This window comes from Aspergillus glaucus (genome assembly GCF_001890805.1).
Source record: "Aspergillus glaucus CBS 516.65 unplaced genomic scaffold ASPGLscaffold_1, whole genome shotgun sequence".
NCBI classification, from domain to species: domain Eukaryota; kingdom Fungi; phylum Ascomycota; class Eurotiomycetes; order Eurotiales; family Aspergillaceae; genus Aspergillus; species Aspergillus glaucus.
In genome coordinates this window covers 808,575-825,533 of record NW_019170453.1, presented here as the reverse complement: position 1 = coordinate 825,533, position 16,959 = coordinate 808,575, and the positions used below count along the sequence as shown (strand labels likewise).

At 50.9% G+C, this 16,959-nt stretch overlaps 8 protein-coding genes across 8 annotated transcripts; 4 read left to right on the top strand and 4 right to left on the bottom strand.

The window, feature by feature from the left end:
- Positions 1–107: 107 nt before the first annotated feature.
- Positions 108–5,065, top strand: ASPGLDRAFT_21405 (uncharacterized protein; the record flags this gene model as incomplete). The annotated part of the gene is made up of 3 exons (XM_022543093.1): positions 108–455; positions 541–3,177; positions 3,230–5,065. The coding sequence occupies 3 exons, from the start codon at positions 108–110 to the stop codon at positions 5,063–5,065; spliced, it is 4,821 nt and encodes a 1,606-aa protein (XP_022405930.1).
- Positions 5,066–5,436: 371 nt separating this feature from the next.
- On the bottom strand, positions 5,437–6,990 carry ASPGLDRAFT_62812 (KamA family radical SAM protein; the record flags this gene model as incomplete). The annotated part of the gene is made up of 4 exons (XM_022548581.1): positions 5,437–5,709; positions 5,759–6,309; positions 6,368–6,719; positions 6,769–6,990. The coding sequence occupies 4 exons, from the start codon at positions 6,988–6,990 to the stop codon at positions 5,437–5,439; spliced, it is 1,398 nt and encodes a 465-aa protein (XP_022405929.1).
- Positions 6,991–7,331: 341 nt separating this feature from the next.
- Positions 7,332–8,519, top strand: ASPGLDRAFT_21403 (D-alanine--D-alanine ligase family protein; the record flags this gene model as incomplete). The annotated part of the gene is made up of 3 exons (XM_022543092.1): positions 7,332–7,685; positions 7,738–8,310; positions 8,358–8,519. 3 exons carry the CDS (start codon positions 7,332–7,334, stop codon positions 8,517–8,519), a joined length of 1,089 nt encoding a protein of 362 aa, XP_022405928.1.
- Positions 8,520–9,117: 598 nt separating this feature from the next.
- ASPGLDRAFT_21402 (aspartate--tRNA ligase MSD1) lies at positions 9,118–11,224 on the top strand (the record flags this gene model as incomplete). Its single annotated transcript, XM_022543091.1, has 2 exons — positions 9,118–9,328; positions 9,387–11,224. The coding sequence occupies 2 exons, from the start codon at positions 9,118–9,120 to the stop codon at positions 11,222–11,224; spliced, it is 2,049 nt and encodes a 682-aa protein (XP_022405927.1).
- A 115-nt stretch (positions 11,225–11,339) lies between these two features.
- fmaE (monooxygenase fmaE) lies at positions 11,340–12,468 on the bottom strand (the record flags this gene model as incomplete). The annotated part of the gene is made up of 5 exons (XM_022543992.1): positions 11,340–11,485; positions 11,553–11,801; positions 11,851–11,945; positions 12,018–12,310; positions 12,394–12,468. The coding sequence occupies 5 exons, from the start codon at positions 12,466–12,468 to the stop codon at positions 11,340–11,342; spliced, it is 858 nt and encodes a 285-aa protein (XP_022405926.1).
- A 321-nt stretch (positions 12,469–12,789) lies between these two features.
- On the bottom strand, positions 12,790–14,349 carry cox10 (protoheme IX farnesyltransferase; the record flags this gene model as incomplete). Its single annotated transcript, XM_022539700.1, has 1 exon — positions 12,790–14,349. The coding sequence occupies one exon, from the start codon at positions 14,347–14,349 to the stop codon at positions 12,790–12,792; it is 1,560 nt and encodes a 519-aa protein (XP_022405925.1).
- A 210-nt stretch (positions 14,350–14,559) lies between these two features.
- On the top strand, positions 14,560–15,516 carry ASPGLDRAFT_115117 (putative monosaccharide-P-dolichol utilization protein; the record flags this gene model as incomplete). Its single annotated transcript, XM_022539660.1, has 2 exons — positions 14,560–15,186; positions 15,247–15,516. 2 exons carry the CDS (start codon positions 14,560–14,562, stop codon positions 15,514–15,516), a joined length of 897 nt encoding a protein of 298 aa, XP_022405924.1.
- Positions 15,517–15,604: 88 nt separating this feature from the next.
- On the bottom strand, positions 15,605–16,392 carry med8 (RNA polymerase II mediator complex subunit MED8; the record flags this gene model as incomplete). Its single annotated transcript, XM_022548580.1, has 2 exons — positions 15,605–16,217; positions 16,268–16,392. 2 exons carry the CDS (start codon positions 16,390–16,392, stop codon positions 15,605–15,607), a joined length of 738 nt encoding a protein of 245 aa, XP_022405923.1.
- Positions 16,393–16,959: the final 567 nt, after the last annotated feature.

Below are 16,959 nucleotides of genomic sequence, written 5' to 3'. Positions count from 1 at the left end.
ACTACTATACTTTCGTCTGGAACATCTTCCGTCCAATCCATTTCCCATGTCTTTTTTGTCTTAGATTTGGTCTCAGAATTAGTTCTAACCGTGAGGAGTGATGAGGAATGGCATCGAATTCGGATATTTTGTCGTTACTGACCAGTTACATTGGTTTATCCTTGGTTTTGATTACTAGCACTGCTGCTGCCAGAAGCGTTGTTCGTCGATTGGATGGGACGTCGACAACAAGCCAGCACGATGGAACACGCCTGGCTAGCTCCTTCTACGCAGATGAGGACGGAGATGCGACCGATGACTCTGTGAGGAGATTCTCGGACAAATGGCAACGAATGGTGATCGGCCTTCTTTCTGTGGCAGGATTCGAGATCGCCTTAGGCTTGGCCATTACCACTACTGTTCACGTCGGCATTGAAGACTATATTGTCCAATCCTGGCTCCAAATCGGCATTTGGGTGAGTTTATACCTTGGCGTACTTGAATTTGCGAGATGGATATTGCTGAACTGGGAGTGCTAATGCATCTATGTGATATCTTAAGGCGTGCCTCGTCCTTCAATCTGCTGCTCTCTTCGTTGAGCCGTTGCGCACAGAAAGATTCGCTCAAAGCCAGTTGGCCTTTTACGCTAGCATATTGGCTTTCCTGATCCCATGTCTACAAGTCTACATCGGAATCTTAGTATCTCGTCAATCATTCAATCGGCCCTCAATCGGACTGGTTGTAACGCAAATCGCGGTCGCCTTTCTGCGCGGAATATGCTGCCTTCTAGTCCCACGCCGTCCAGACGTGTATCACAAGGGCAATGTAGTTGACCAACAATACTCAGTTTCAATATTGCATCGGATGACGTTCAGTTGGATCAATGGACTGTTGCAACACGCGGTTCAAAACAAGAGCCTTGAGATTGACAATTTGCCTGCTCTGCCTCTGTCAGTCCGCCCTGAAACTCTTCATACTCGGTTTGAGCGTGTGAGAACAGGCCATACTATATGGACAAGTCTCGTTATTGCTCATTGGCGATCGTTTCTTCTCCAGCTTACGCTTGCCCTAGTATCTTGTGCTCTAAGTTTTGGGCCGCAGGTGGCTCTGTATAGGATCCTAAAGTGCTTAGAAGATCGTGGAGACACACAGGGTACTTCGCAATCATGGATATGGGTATCAGCACTGGGATGTTTTATGCTGCTATCATCAAGCATCGACTCGTGGCTCTTCTGGACCGTTTACTCAAAATTGGGCGTCCCCGTTTACGAGGAGCTGGCAGCGCTGGTGTTCGCCAAGTCTATGCGGAAAAAGGATGTAAAAGATGCGAAAACGACATATAAGCCCGAAGAATCGGCACTGGATCCTTCGGCGGCCTCTCTACTTGAAACAGAAGAAGAGGATGAGGAAGCACAGGAGGGGCTTCAGAGCATCATAAATTATGCAGCAGTTGATTCGAAACGAGTCGCCGATTTTGCTTGCTACAGTTATCTGATTCCGCATGCCATACTTAGGTTGACGATTGCCTGCGCCTTCCTGCTAAGTCTTCTCGGATGGAAGAGCTTGTCGACAGGACTCGTTGTAGCAGCTGTGATAATACCCGTCAACAGCTACCTCGCCACAAGATATGCGAAGTGTCAGGACGATCTCATGAAGCTACGAGATTTGAAACTAGCAGTAGTTTCTGAAGTTCTCCAAGGTATTCGACAAATCAAATTTTCAGCAATCGAAGGGGAATGGGAAAAGAAGATCGCTGAAAGACGCCATGCAGAGTTGCAGTCTCTTTGGACCTCTTTCCTATATAGCACGGGTCTAATATCCACTTGGATCCTGGGGCCTTTGATGCTGTCAGCTGCCTCTCTTACCGTGTACGCATTGCTGTATGGCGAGCTTACTGCATCCGTGGCTTTCACTGCCATGTCAATATTCGGATCATTGGAGCTCTCCATGGCGAGTCTGCCGGGTTTGATGTCGAAAGCCTTGGAAGCAAAGATTAGCTCGGATCGCATTGACAAGTATATGTCTAGTCCCGAGAAACCAGTTAACACGACCCCAGCTAATCACATAGCATTCGAGGCAGCGTCGGTCGCGTGGCCTGCTGATGAAGATCACAGTGATTGGGATACCGACGAACACTTTGTGCTACGCAATTTAAATTTGAACTTCCCGTCCAAAGGGCTGAGTGTGATATCTGGAAAGACTGGGTCTGGAAAGAGCCTTCTGCTCGCCTCAATCCTTGGAGAGTGTGACGTCCTCCAAGGCAAGGTTAAGGTTCCTGTGTCTCCACAGCTCAATGTACGATATGACCGTCGCATCTCGAGTGCAGAATGGATTATCGACAATGCAATCGCATACGTTGCTCAAATTCCCTGGATTGAGAATGGAACTATCCGAGACAACATCCTATTCGGTTTACCATATCACCCTACACGATATCGCAAGGTGCTCTATGCTTGCGCCTTGGACAAGGATCTTGAAATGTTCCCCGACAAAGAAATGACGGATATTGGAGCAAATGGCGTGAACCTGAGTGGTGGTCAACGCTGGCGGGTATCGTTCGCCAGAGCATTGTATTCTCGGGCCGGGATTCTCATTATGGACGACATTTTTAGCGCACTGGATGCTCATACAGGCCGTCATGTCTACAACCACGCCCTGGCTGGTGAGATTGGTCAAAAACGGACACGAATCCTTGTCACTCATCACGCCACTCTCTGCCTTTCGCATACAGACTATTCAATTTTTCTCGAGAACGGACATGTCAAGCACGCTGGTACGGTCGAGGAGCTTCGGCGAAAAAACAGCCTATCGGATCTCCTTTTATTGGAGGAATCAGAAAGACCCGAGGACCAGACCCTTGTAAAGGCGCCTCATGAATCTAACATTGACCCTATGGCTGCTCCCAATAAAGTGCGTTCGAGCACCAGGAACCGAACATCAACTACAGCCAGACGAAGCTCTGTAGCTAGCAGACGAAGTTCGATCGTAAGTCGACAGAGCAGACGGAGCTCTATCTGGAGCAGGAATGCGAACATTGGCGAGGCCGATGCACCAAAATTCGTGCAGGACGAAGCGAACGGCACCGGATCGGTTTCTCTTTCCGTGTATGCTGCCTATTGTAAGAAGGGAGGTAGCATTTACTTTTGGTGTACTATTTTTGGTGCATATGTTGTATATGCTTGCCTCATTGTTGGACGTGTAAGTTGTTCCCCGCCCTTGGTATGCTCCGTTATTGACATTATTGCTTCAGTCATGGTGGATGAAACTATGGACCAGTTCGTCTAGCAAACAAGAACACACAAATCATCATCCCTCGAGCATCGACATTATCACGGACCGCCTAGCTTCTGTAAATGCAGATGCGGATCTATTCCTTTACCTCAGTGTATATGTGGGCATCTCCATTATGGCTTGTGTACTGGGGACAGTCAGATACTTTACCCTTATGAAAGCCGGAATAGAAGCGTCAAAGAACCTATTCAATGACCTGACCTACGCCGTGCTACGTGCGCCTCTCCGGTGGCTTGATACAGTTCCCCTGGGCCGCATTCTGAACCGATTTACATCAGACATCTATGCTGTCGATGTGAGACTCAGTTATGACATCGGATTGTTCATTCATAACGTCCTGGAGATAACCGGCATTCTATTGGCCGGTATGGCCGTTTCTCCGTTTGTGATCATTTTCGCAACTGTGATCCTAGGAATTTGTCTGAAACTGTCCTTGATATACCTCGCCGGGGCTCGTGAAGTCAAGCGACTGGAGAGCATAGCAAAAAGCCCTATCTTCGAACAGTTTGGCTCCAGCCTTGCAGGTCTCATCACCATCCGCGCTTTCAACAAAACAGATACCTATATTAGAATCATGTATGAGAAGATCAGTGTGCACGCACGGACAGCGTGGTATCTCTGGCTGTTCAATATGTGGTTGGACTACCGCATGAGTGTCGTGGGAGCCATTTTTTCAACCATGACTGCGGCTCTAGTGGTCTACTTCCCTAGCATCCCGGCTGCTCTTGCCGGGTTTGCTTTGAGTTTTGCATTGCAGTACAATAGTGCTATTGTGATGGTTCTACGACAGTACGCGAACGTTGAGTTGGATATGAATGCGACGGAACGGGTGCTCGAGTACTCGAATATTGAAATCGAGGACCAAAGCGGAATGGAAGCACCTGCTTCTTGGCCGACAGAGGGCAAGGTAGAAGTGGAGGATCTAGTCGTTGGCTATGCACCGGATCTGCCTCCCGTGCTCAACAGTCTGTCATTCACAATGGAGAAAAATCAACGAGTAGGAGTCGTTGGCCGTTCTGGGGCTGGTAAATCATCCCTCACTCTGGCACTGTTCCGCTTTTTGGAAGCTCGATGGGGCCACATCTACATCGATGGCTTGGACATTTCCAAGCTCAAACTGCACGATCTCCGAAGTCGTCTGGCCATCATCCCCCAGGACCCAGTCCTCTTCTCCGGCACAGTGCGATCCAACCTCGACCCGTTCAACGAACACAGTGATCCCGAACTATACGACGCATTGGAACGAGTCAACCTCATCTCATTCGGAGACACAGAAACCCTAGCCTCTGAATCGAGCACCCAGCCACGCATCACGCGAACTACAAGCCCAAAAAGCACAACAGACACGCTTGCTTCAACCCATACGAGCCGTACAAAAAACAACTGCCTTTTCACATCCTTATCCGACACGATATCCGAAGGAGGCTTCAACCTCTCCCAAGGCCAGCGCCAACTACTCTGCCTCGCTCGCGCCATCGTATCTCGTCCCAAAGTGATGATTCTAGACGAAGCAACATCCGCAGTTGACATGGAAACCGACGCGCTGATCCAACGCTCGATCCGTTCTGAATTCGGGCGGAACGCGTCGACTTTGCTTGTTATTGCGCATCGGTTGAGTACGGTTGCGGATTTTGATCGGATTCTGGTTATGGATGCGGGGAGGGCGGTTGAGTTTGGGAGGCCGAGGGAGTTGATGGGAATTGAGGGTGGTGTGTTTTGGGGGTTGGTTGGGAGTAGTGGGGAGAAGGATGTTTTGGAGAGGATTATTTTGGGGGAGGCGTCTGATCTATCTTGATATCTTTATAGGGAGCCTTGGAGATTGGCTGGTATAGAGATTTGGATATGGTTTGGCAGGTTGTTTTCGCCGATATTGCTAAGAATGAACCAATTGCTTTTTAGAAATGGTTGAACTTGGACTATTGCCCTGAAGCATGATGGCGGTGATGCTTGCTGCAAGGCAGACTGTAGTAGAACCAACACCACCATGATCTAACCTAGTATCTGACACTTGATAACCACATATAATTTGCTCAAAGGTACTCATCTACTCTATATAACAATTGATATTCAGAGTCCATAACTGACCATGAATGTATACATCTATGCACTAGTACAGGCACAATTATAGACCCATCTGTGCACGAAAGCTATCACACCACGATACGTTCACGGCAACGACCACAACGGATCATAATACTCATGAACCGTATCCCCCTTCACCCCCGGCGCTATGAATCTCGACACCCCAGTCTTCTGATCATAGCTCTGGAATGTCTGCGCCAGACGCTTCCCTCCGCCTCCCGGAAGATCGACCACAAATGAAGGTGTCATGAAACCCGCAATTGTGCCGCGGACATGCGATTCGATATGCAGAATGTCGCGTAATGGTGTGCGTAGATCTTCGACTCCCTGGACCATGTCGCCTTGGTATACGTAGTACTGCTTGGGTTAGCAATCAGTGCAATGAGAGAATCAGGAGAAATAGTACCGGTTGGATATTCATATCAGCCAAACGCCGAATCAACCCCTTCATTGTCGCAACATCATTATTCACCCCATTCAATAAAACCGTCTGATTGCGCACCGTAACCGCATTCTCAAACAGCCTCTGCGCCGCCTGCTCCGTGATCCATGAGATCTCCTGCGAATGGTTAAAATGCGTATGCAACGCCACGCTCTTCCCCTTTCTTCTCCCCAGGTTACTGATCTCGATTAACGTCCGCGTCCAGTCATCGGTGGTATCCAAGACCCGTGACGGGCACACGGATAGCCCTTTACTCGCGAAGCGGATCCGGCGCACGTTGTTGATTCTCAGGAGTTCTTCGCCTACCTCGCGTAGTTGTGCGGGCTCGAGGAAATACGAGTCACCTCCGGAGACTACGACGTCTGTTACAGCGGGAGTACGCGAGATGTACTCGAACATGGGCTCCCAGTACTTGCGTAGTGGGAGGAAGCGTTTCTTTGAGACGGTTTCGGTCTTTGTGCCGACGGAATAGGAGCGTGTGCAGAAGCGGCAGTATACGGGGCACACGGAGGAGGCTGGGTAGGTCAGTTTGTGTTTTTCTTCATTTTCAGATTTAACAAGACTTAGACTTACCCAAGAACAACACTTTATCTGGATACCGATGCACCAATCCCTTCACAGGTGAATCCAGACTCTCATGTAGCGAGTCCAGCTGCAACTGCGGGTGATCCGGTTGAAACGACGAAGCAAGTGGGATGAACTGCCGTCTTATAGGATCCGAATAAGCTTGCTCCCAGTTGACCAGGGTGAGAATATGCGGCGTGAGTCTGATTGCCATAGGTGCCCGTTTCATGCCTGCGGCAACATCCGCGATGAATTCCTCACGGGTGGCATATCCGTTCGTTGAGGGCGAGGGAATACTAGAAGGGAGAACTGAGGTGAGGAAGGTGAGGAGAGAAGTTGCATTTTGGAGGGAGTGTTTCATCTATGGATGTTAGAGAGACGTATAAGTCTATGGTTCATGGTGTGTTTACCTGCCACTTGTAGTCGATAAACTCGTTCTCCGAGACATCTTTCCAGAACGGGATATTATTCCAGTATTTGGCCTGGGAAGCGCTGGTCAATGGCGTCTGAGAGGGAGGATCGAAGATCACTGTTTGGGGACCATTAGTGGCGAGCCACCGTCGAGGGTTATATTGTTGGCGATGAATGTATTGCCGGATGCCACTCTGTGTCAATCTGGTATAGAAAGTCATGTCTGGTTCAAATCTAAAGATAATTCAGAGCCATGGAAAACAGGTATGGCAATCATTATGGTTATACGGGATATGTAAATGCTGATGGATCCTACCGCCCATCCGTACAATAATCGTGTATGCATTGCTCATAGTTATGCAAGATGCGTTGGTCAATGCATTCTGGCCCTCTTCCGAGTGGCAGCTTTATGTCTCAACTGAGATTCAGCTCAGACCGCTGCTTCAGCCGTAAAGTTTGTGCTTGTGCGCGGCGATCGTACAGCGTGGCATGAATAAAGCGTCAGAGTGATATGCTCAAGCTCAGCCCGGCCGACTTTCCAAAATCTCTCACCATTACCAAGATGGCGCCCCTAGTGATAGCATTTTTCTACGAAAGTTTCTCCCTCTATCGTTCCCGCGGCTACAGCTTCGAAGACTGTGTAGAGCTGGACCAGGATGAAACCATCGAAGCCATTGCCCAATCCCTCCGAAGCAATGGCTACGAAGTAGTCCTGGTAGGTGATGTCAAGGAACTGGTGAGCCGGATGGCCAAAGGAGAACATGAGCAGTGGGATCTAGCTTTCTCAATCTCCGAGGGAATGCATGGGGTTGGCCGTGAAGCTCAAGTGCCCGGACTACTGGAGGCGTATCGCATTCCGCATGTATTATCGGATGCGGCAACGTTGGCTTTGTGTTTGGATAAGGGAAAGACGAAGGTATGGCCGTTTCATTATAGAACCAGGATTTAATAGCTGACAACTACTTAAGATGGTCCTCGAATATCAGGGTATTACGACTGCACCCTTCGCCGTTGTCCCGGCATTGTGGACTCCCAATGGCCCGACGGCATCAACAGTATCGCAGCTCTTGGAAAGAAGCATCCATGCAGAAGAACTACAAGACTTCCCGCTCTTCATCAAACCAGCCTGCGAGGGGTCCTCAAAAGGGATTTACCCCTTCAGCAAAGTGACCTGTCCTTCCGAACTAGAGGACGGTGTCCAGAAGCTCCAGGGGCGATTCCCAGGACAAAGTATCCTGGTGGAGAAATATCTGGCTGGAAACGAGTACACAGTCAGTCTGCTGGGGACGGGCAATTCTGCGAAAGTCCTTGGCTCGCTCCAAGTAAACTGGTCGAATCCAGCCGACGGCGGCTTCTTCACCATCTCCAATAAAAACGAGGAGGGGAATGATCACCTGGACCAATGTGTGGATGCTCACAATAATCCTGAAGTTCAGGCCTCTGAGGATCTTGCCCTGCGGGCATGGAGGGCGCTGGAGTGTTACGATGTTGGACGAGTGGATGTTCGATTTGGGGCGAATGGAAAGCCGTATGTTCTGGAGGTATGTCTTACTCCGCCCTATGCACATTGCAGGATTAACTATCCTAGCTCAATCCACTGCCTGGGTTGCGTCCGCAATGGTCCAACCTGGTACAAACCGCCAAGTACCACGGTATCAGTCATGAGGTACTCCTAGGCAGAGTTGTTGAAAGCGCATTGCAAAGATATCCGGATTTGCGTGAGAAACAGAGTGACAAGCAGCTGAGGTAAAGACGATGAGAAGTATCAAGAAAGGGTATCATTGGTCTATATAGCTACAATATACTGGCATCTCGACCGCGAACCAGAGGGAACCGTCCTAGGTCCAGGGGTCTTGCCAAACCACTAAACACCACCAAGTAATGTGTGTATCAGAGATGCCTTCATCGCGTCCGTTGAAGTAACAAGGTTGGCGTGCCGAACGCCGCTATCATCCTCCCCCCATCCCGAGTCCTGCAGCCCTTGAACTCCCGAAAGAGAGAGCCACAAGACTCCTGGAGGGGGAATGGTTCAAATAAAACACGCTAAGCTTTCATCATCTGCATATTATTAGCAATTATCGCATTGAAATCGAGGAAAACTTGCACTCACCTATTCAAAACTTGGAAGGATGGAGAAGAAAAGAAGAGAAATTGTGAAAAATTCGCCGATTTTTGTATGTGGGGGGGCCGCGCTAGGACTTTCTGGGCGGGCGGTGGCATTCTGCCGATATAACGCATTTCGGCTTCATTTTCTTTCAATTTCTTGTTATTTCAGTTGTTTTCCAATTGTTATTTGGTTGAATTGATCAATTGGTATTTACGAGCGTGCTCATACCGCTCTTCTCAAGATGCTACCCCGTGTGGGACGATACTCCCCCCGTCTCCACTCCAGCTACATCGAGATCTCGAACTACTTCCGCGGCCGACAAGCTGGGCTACGGACTGGTCTGTTAACTCAAATTCCGAAATATAGAGCATTTCATAAACAGTCTTGTCTCCGGGAGCAACCACATATCCATGCAGAGCACCGGACCTTCCTAGAACGTTTTAAGAAAGCTGGTATGACTTCGGTTACTTAGACATCAATAACGGAGTGCGCTAACCCTCCGATTCATAGTTGAGTTTCCCCCTGCTACGCATAATGACTTTGAGGTGTTTCTGGCCCAGGCCAGTTCTGGTCAAGAAGCCATTCTGCACGGCTACCTCGGACACCGCGCGGACCTCTCCAAGAAACTATCCTTCGTGCGCTTAACGGACCCGACAATGAAACACAGCGTGCAACTAGTCTCGTTTGCCAAAAGTGGCGACGCTTTTGAAAAATTCAGGTCAATTGGAGCGAACAGCCCCGTCGCAGTCCGAGGCAAGGTTCAGGCTAAGAAGGCAAAGGGAGGGGAGACGCCTGAAAAGAGTGATGCTTGGGAAGTGCACGTCGAAGATGTACACCCGCTCAATGACTTCCCGAACGATATTCTCATGACTCCGGAGACCGTGTTCGCCCCGGAACAACGGTATCTGCAGTTACGCAATGAGAGTGAGTTGCGTGATGCGCTTCGGTTCCGTGCGCAGGTACACAATGTTTGCAAAGAGGAGTTGGAGCAGTGTCAGCCTGCTTTTGTCGAGGTTGAGACGCCACTTTTGTTCAAGTCGACGCCGGAAGGTGCCAGAGAGTTTCTGGTTCCAACGCGCAGGCGTGGATTGGCTTATGCTTTGCCGCAGAGTCCTCAGCAATACAAGCAGATTCTTATGGCTAGTGGAATCCCGAGATATTACCAATTCGCACGATGCTTCAGAGATGAAGATCTCCGGGCGGATAGACAGCCTGAATTCACCCAGCTCGATCTGGAGATGTCTTTTGCAACCGGCGAAGATGTCATGAAGGTCGTTGAAGGAGTTATCTGCAGGCTCTGGTCGACCCTGATGAACGAACCAGCACCGTCCGGCCCATTCCGGAGACTTTCATACGAGGAGGCCATGAGCAAGTACGGATCCGATAAACCAGACACTCGATACGGCATGCAAATCTCTCGGATCGACTACCTCCTCCCCGTCGACCTAGTCAGCAAGATCACACCAATCCTCAAACCATACGTGGAAGTCTTCAAAATCGAAAACAACGACAACGACCCCGCCGCTATGACCAAATTCCTCACTGAATTCCTAGACTCCCCGGCTGGCGTCCCATTCAACAGCAACCCGGACGGCGCCCCGGGAATCTTCGTCTACAACGCCAAGAAACCCCTCTGCGGCCTGCAACCCTTCGGCTTCGAAGCAGCCGAACACATCGAAAACGCCCTCGACCCAGACCACGGCGACCTCATCGTAATCCAAGCCCGTGAAGCAGCGCCCTTCACCGGCGGCTCCACTGCAATCGGCGACCTGCGTCGCGCTCTGCACACCGCCGCCGTATCCTCGGGCTTCAAGCCAGCCCCCACAGGCTTCGAATTCCTCTGGATAACAGACTTCCCCCTCTTCTCCCCCTCCTCAGACACAGAACCGGGCCAGGGCGGCACAGCGGGGATCTCCTCAACCCACCATCCCTTCACAGCGCCCAAGACCGCAGCGGACGTCGACAAACTCCTATCCGACCCCACACAAGCAATCGCAGACCACTACGACCTCGTCGTCAACGGCGTGGAACTGGGCGGTGGAAGTCGTCGTATCCACGACGCAGCTGTGCAGGAGTTCATCCTCCGTGATATCCTGCAGATGCGGCCGGAGCGGTTGGCAGACTTTGAACACCTGCTTGATGCGCTTAGGGCTGGGTGTCCGCCGCATGCGGGGTTGGCGCTGGGATTTGATCGGTTGGTGGCGATTATGCTGGGGAAGGAGAGTGTTAGGGATGTTATTGCGTTCCCGAAGACTGGGAAGGGAGGGGAAGATGCTATGGTGAGGGCTCCGAGTGAGATGAGTGAGGAGGCGTTGGAGACGTATCATTTGCGGTTGAGGGGTGATTAGTGTATAATAGGGATTGTGTAGATAGAAGATACCCTCTCGTCTCATGTATGTATTATATGCCAGTATATAAAATGGTATCAGTCAACTTATATATGCACCCTGCCCATGTCCAGAACTAATAAGGATCAGCCCCATACTTCTCATTATCCGCCCCATTCCCCTTTGCTAACCGTCCCGTCTGAGTCCTCAACCCTCCCTTCCTCGCATCCACAATCGGCCTCACGCCTTCCTCGGGACTCTTAACATCAACCCTCATATTCCCTACCACAATTAGCAACCATCACCTCACCCCTACAACCCCAACCCCAACAAGAGGGGATAAACGTACCAATCCCAGTTAAATGATAATTAACATAAATATTTTCCCAACACCCCTTGGGCGCATGATACACCTCATGCGAGATACTCAAATGTGGATGCGTCTTGGTGATCCCATTCCACCAATTCCACGCCTCTCTGTGCAGAGGACTATGCGCGTAGCGGTGCAGTTCTTCAATCGAGCGGAAGTAGCATGCTGTTATGATTTGGTTGCTGGTTTGGCGCGCGGTGGCTTCGAGGTATGTTGTTGAGCCGAGGACTTTTTTCGTTAGTTATGTGACATGGGGAATGGGATGGGAGTGGTTTACATCCATATTTTTCTGCATTGCCATCCAGTTGGGCTAGCATTTTGTTCTGAAAGTCTCCGACCTGTTGATACCCGGGACCGAAGATTCCAAGGGGACTTTATTCCCACCCATCCGTTAGTCAATCCACGCCCGCTATAATGGCTCTAGCATAGAAAAAAGGAACTAACTGATTCGATCTCGCCCCCAACAAAATAACGGTAACATCCTCCTCCGCCCCCCTCCTCGGCATCACACTGTCCCTCCCGGGGATCTGCGCGGAGAACTTCCCCATAATCACATCATCCATATTCGTGTTTCTGATAAGCCCGCATGCCATGAGCATGGTATGCATAGCGCGCCATGATAAGAGACAGCTTGCAGGGAGGATGGCGTAGGGGAGTGGTAGGAAAATTGTCAGTAGAGATTGCAGAACGGCGCCAATGAGGAGCCATGTTTGGATTGTGAATGTGTCTCGCAGGAGCTGTTACATGGTTAGCTTGTAGGTTCAGGGATGCTCCGTAAGCACATATGTTGCTGGACAGGGTGTGGTAGGGGATGCAGTACATTATGTGTGACGATGCCGCCCACAACCCCGGGAGATGGATGTGGGCGTTTTATTGATAACGATTCGAGTGCCATTTTGATTTCAGTTGTCAGTCGATACAGCGAATCTATGGATTCGTGTTATTGAAGAAAACAGAGATACGAGACATCATATAGGGAGCGCACGTGATAGAAACGGGTCGGGCCGAGTGGACATTGGCGTTGGTGGATACAGCAACGGTTTGGCTGCTGAATAGGGGAAGAAAGTAGTAGGGCTGCGCAAAGTAAGCCTCTAGTGTCCCATCTATTATCAACATCTCGTTTTAATTGCATCACAATCAATCATATGCTATTATACAATAAACGCCATCCCAGTACTATATCGAACAAAAAATGGAAACATCAAAAACAAGACTGCTATCTTGACGAAGAACTCGACCCCGGAGAGACTGCGTTACTCGTCTCAAGTTCATCCTCTTCAACCTCGTAGTAGAGGTAATCATCTTCATCATCAACAGGCTGGCCAAAGATCTCGTTCCAGACACCGTCCCAAAGACCCTTCTTCGTCACCAGACCTCCGACCAGAAGGATAGGAAGTTGCCAGATACTAGCCCAGAACAAGCCGCGGGCTGTCCCATTGGCACCCTGATCCTTCCAGAATTTATATCCCTCTTTCACTAGCCAGCCATTGGCCACCGTGCTGCCAACCAGGAAGCCATGGCCAACCACACCAACCCACCAGAGCCCAATGGAGATAGGGAACATAAGAACGGAGTAGCGAAGGGCGACGCGCGCGTTCCGAGCTGGGTTGGTCCAGGCGAGCATTTTATACCCAGCCGCCCTGTACTCTTCGCGAATTGTGTGGGAAAGCGCATTGAAGTGTGGGAATTGCCAGGCAAACAGAATGCCCCCTAATAGCCATCCGCCAATGCTATCTTCGCTGAGGAGCATGTCGCGCCATGTGTCGTGGCCCACAGTTGCCGTCTGGCCAGCCGCAGCAACCCAGCCCATTAGCGGAGGAATTCCTCCCACAATGGCTCCCACCCAGGTATTGATCACATGTATCCGTTTCAACGGAGTATAGACAAAAGCATACAGGAAGATGTTGAAGGCCGAAAGCGCCGTCACAGTCGGGTTGGTTCCAATGTACAGCAAACCAAGCCCCGAGGCGGCCGTGGCGATCGCAAAGAGAAGGGCTGCACGGCGGGAGAGGAGGCCTCGAACCAATGGCCGGTTCTTCGTCCGGGACATTTGCGCATCGTATTTCGGTTCGAACATCATGTTCAACGTGTTGGCACTGCAGGAAGAGAGGAATGTGCCCGTGGTCAAGTAAAGGAAGGTCAATGTCGAGGTGGAAAGGGTCGGAAGCGGGGCGATGGACGGGTCGAGTGTGAGGAGCGTCGAGATAGGATACATGCCGTACGCAGAGGTTGTGGTGAGGACGATGAGAACCGAGAGACGGGGTTTGGTAAGGGCGAGGAAGGCGGCCATTTTGCGTCGGAGAGAAGTGGTGGGGAGAGCGGAGGAAAAGGACGAGAGTTGCGCGGATGCATCTGGCGGAATGACATGTTCTGCGGCATTGTCCCCAGTCGCTTCTTCTTTTAATCGTTTCCTCCGTCTATGAGGCAGTTCCTCTGGATTTGATTGTATGGCATCGCTGGATGACGAGGATGCCGCACGAGTGTTGGCGGGAGAGGCAGGGGAATTGGCTGTCGATAACGAGCCCAAGAGGTTCCCATTACTGATAAATGTCGCATCGTCCACTGTCCGGTTCCCAGAAAAGTAAGTCTTTTGCAGCGTAGACGACGGAGAATTGTCATGAGCGACACCGGATCGCAAGCGGGACGAGAAGACGAACGTCCGGACGGAGGGGCGCTGCGGGCGCGCAGCACGGTGTAGACATTGCGAACACAGCAGGCGCGCAGGATCTCGAGAAGCTGCCCCGGGCCCCAACAGTGAGGAACGGAGGGGAATCATGGCGTTGCTGTCAGAGCATTTGGCGATAGAAAACGGAGAAGGAATTAAGCAAGTCGGCGGGCAGCGGAGGAGAAATTCCCCGGCGGACGACAGGAGCCAGTCGCGCAGCCGAACTTTTTTGCCGATCAGCAAAAGACAACAACATTTAAATACTACTACTGTCCACAAACAATACAGACTCCGGTGTGTTAACGAGACAAGCACAACGCCATGGACGTCCTCCAGAAATCCGTGATCGAACCTCTCCAGCCGGTTCTCCGCCCTATCGCCCTCTCTCTCCCCGAACCCGTTCATGATGCCATCGTGTCGCTGATCGGATCTGACTGCCACAATGCCCTGGTGCTCGGCCTCGACGTGACCAAGGACCCCAACTGTACATCGCTGGCTATTTCCAAGGCTCTTGGTCTGGCCATCGTCGGTGCCAGCGCTATCGTCAAGGTCCCCCAGATCCTGAAGCTGATCGGCTCGCAGTCGTCGGCCGGCGTCTCGTTTGTGTCGTACGCGCTGGAGACGGCTAGTCTGCTTATCACGCTTTCGTATGGTGTCCGCAACCAGTTCCCGTTCAGCACGTATGGCGAGTCAGCCTTGATTGCTGTGCAGGATGTTGTGGTGGGTGTGTTGGTGTTGAGTTTTGCTGGAAGGCCGACTGCTGCCGCGGCGTTTGTTGCGGTCGTTGCGGCTAGTGTGTATGCGCTGTTGCTGGACCAGAGCATGGTGGATGCGCAGACGATGGCCTATCTGCAGGCTGGTGCTGGTGCTTTGAGCATTGCCAGCAAGGCTCCTCAAATTCTCACCATCTGGAGTGAGGGTGGGACTGGACAGTTGAGCGCTTTCGCGGTATGTCTATCGCAAACCAACAAATACGCTACAAATCGCTAACAAATCTTGTTTATCTAGGTGTTCAACTATCTCATCGGATCCCTCTCGCGCATCTTCACAACCCTGCAAGAGGTTGACGACAAGCTCATCCTCTACAGCTTCATTGCCGGATTTACCTTGAACGTGATCTTGGCTGGTCAGATGCTGTATTACTGGAAGAGCCCTGCGAAGCCCAAGAAGCAGGCTAAGCCGACTTCCAAGCCCGTGCAGCAGGCTCCTGTTGCCGCGAGCACCGGGGCATCTCCCAAGCCGTCTGGCAAGACCCCTACTACCCGGAGACGGGGTTAATCTGCTTTCTTGCTATTACAATTTAATTTGACGTTATGATGTTCACATTTCCAATTGTATCCATGCAGTAAAACATGTCGTAGCGTAATCACCGCTGCTTCGGCGGCAAACCAGTCGTCATAAACCTCAAAACATCATCCAACGGCATCACCGGCCCAGCAGCAGCCACCTGCGCAGGCTGTCTCGCAGCAATATCAAACTCCAACCCACTCCCAGACGCCTTCTTCCTAGCCCCCACAATATCCATCTGATCCTCCTCTTCCTCTTCTTCCTCACTCTCATCATCATCCTCCAACTCCCTCCTCAACCCCGTAACAACATTCTCAATCCCCGCCTCCTTCTCCTCTAATGTAAAATTTCCACCCCAATTCCGTCCCCTGGCCTCCTGATTCGCCTCCACAGGCGCCCACTCCCACAACTCCGCCAAATCCCCCTCGCTCAGCTCTTGGCCTCCGACCAGTGCCTGCGCCTGGGACTGCGATTTCTGCCCCACGGTCCGACCTCGCGATACCCAGTCTTCAACACGGGGGTCGAGTTTTGTGCGCAGGAGTTGTTCGAGGGCGGGGCCTTGCGTGCGGCTTGGGTAGTCGGGGCCTGGGTACGCGATGAGCGAGCCGAAGAGGTCTTGTTGGTCGGTGAGGTGTTCGGAGACGGTGACGAGGTTGTTGGAGATGATTGTTGCTTGGGATTGGAGGGAGGACCTTTTCATTATTAGTGACTTTTTGTTTTGTTGTAGTGCTGGGGAGGGTACCATGAGGGAAGAGGATCGCTGGTGTTTAGGCTGGTGATTAGGGAGCTTAGGGAGTGGGTTAATTGGACGAGACGTTGGCGGGATTGCTCGAGGGCTTTTATTTGGTCTTGGTTTAGGGAGGTCATTTTGTATTGGTTGTCTTTGATGTGGTTTAGAAGAAATTAGGATGGTTGAGATGCGGAGGTGGAAGAGAAGTTGGTCGTCGGAGATAATACCCGCTATAGCTACTTAACTCCGTATAGCTACAAGCCTACGCCTTACACAAACGTCAGGCATCTTCTTAATGAAGCGACTTTGAAGTCCTAAGCTAGATTCCAAGTGTAATCTACTCAATTTTTTTTTTTTTAACAGAATCAGGGCCTGTTCTGCCATGCATGGGTCCTTCAATCCCTCATCAAAGACGATATCTGTGTTTAGAGTGCTGTTGAGTTATGGCGGCAGTCAATCATCTTTTTGCCTTGATTGACAGGTAGCTTGCTTGAAATGGACATAATTCTCTCTGAATCTATCTCCGTCACGGAGTATCTCGATGCCCCAAGCCAGACCAGGCAAAAAAAAAAAAAAAAAAAAAAACCATAATTGCTGCTTAGAGCAACGCGGTAGCACGCCCCAGGAATACCGGTAGAATTCATCTTGGAAGCAAGCTTGGGCCGCATTTTGCATGATGTGCTCACTCGGCGGCCATCTCTGGT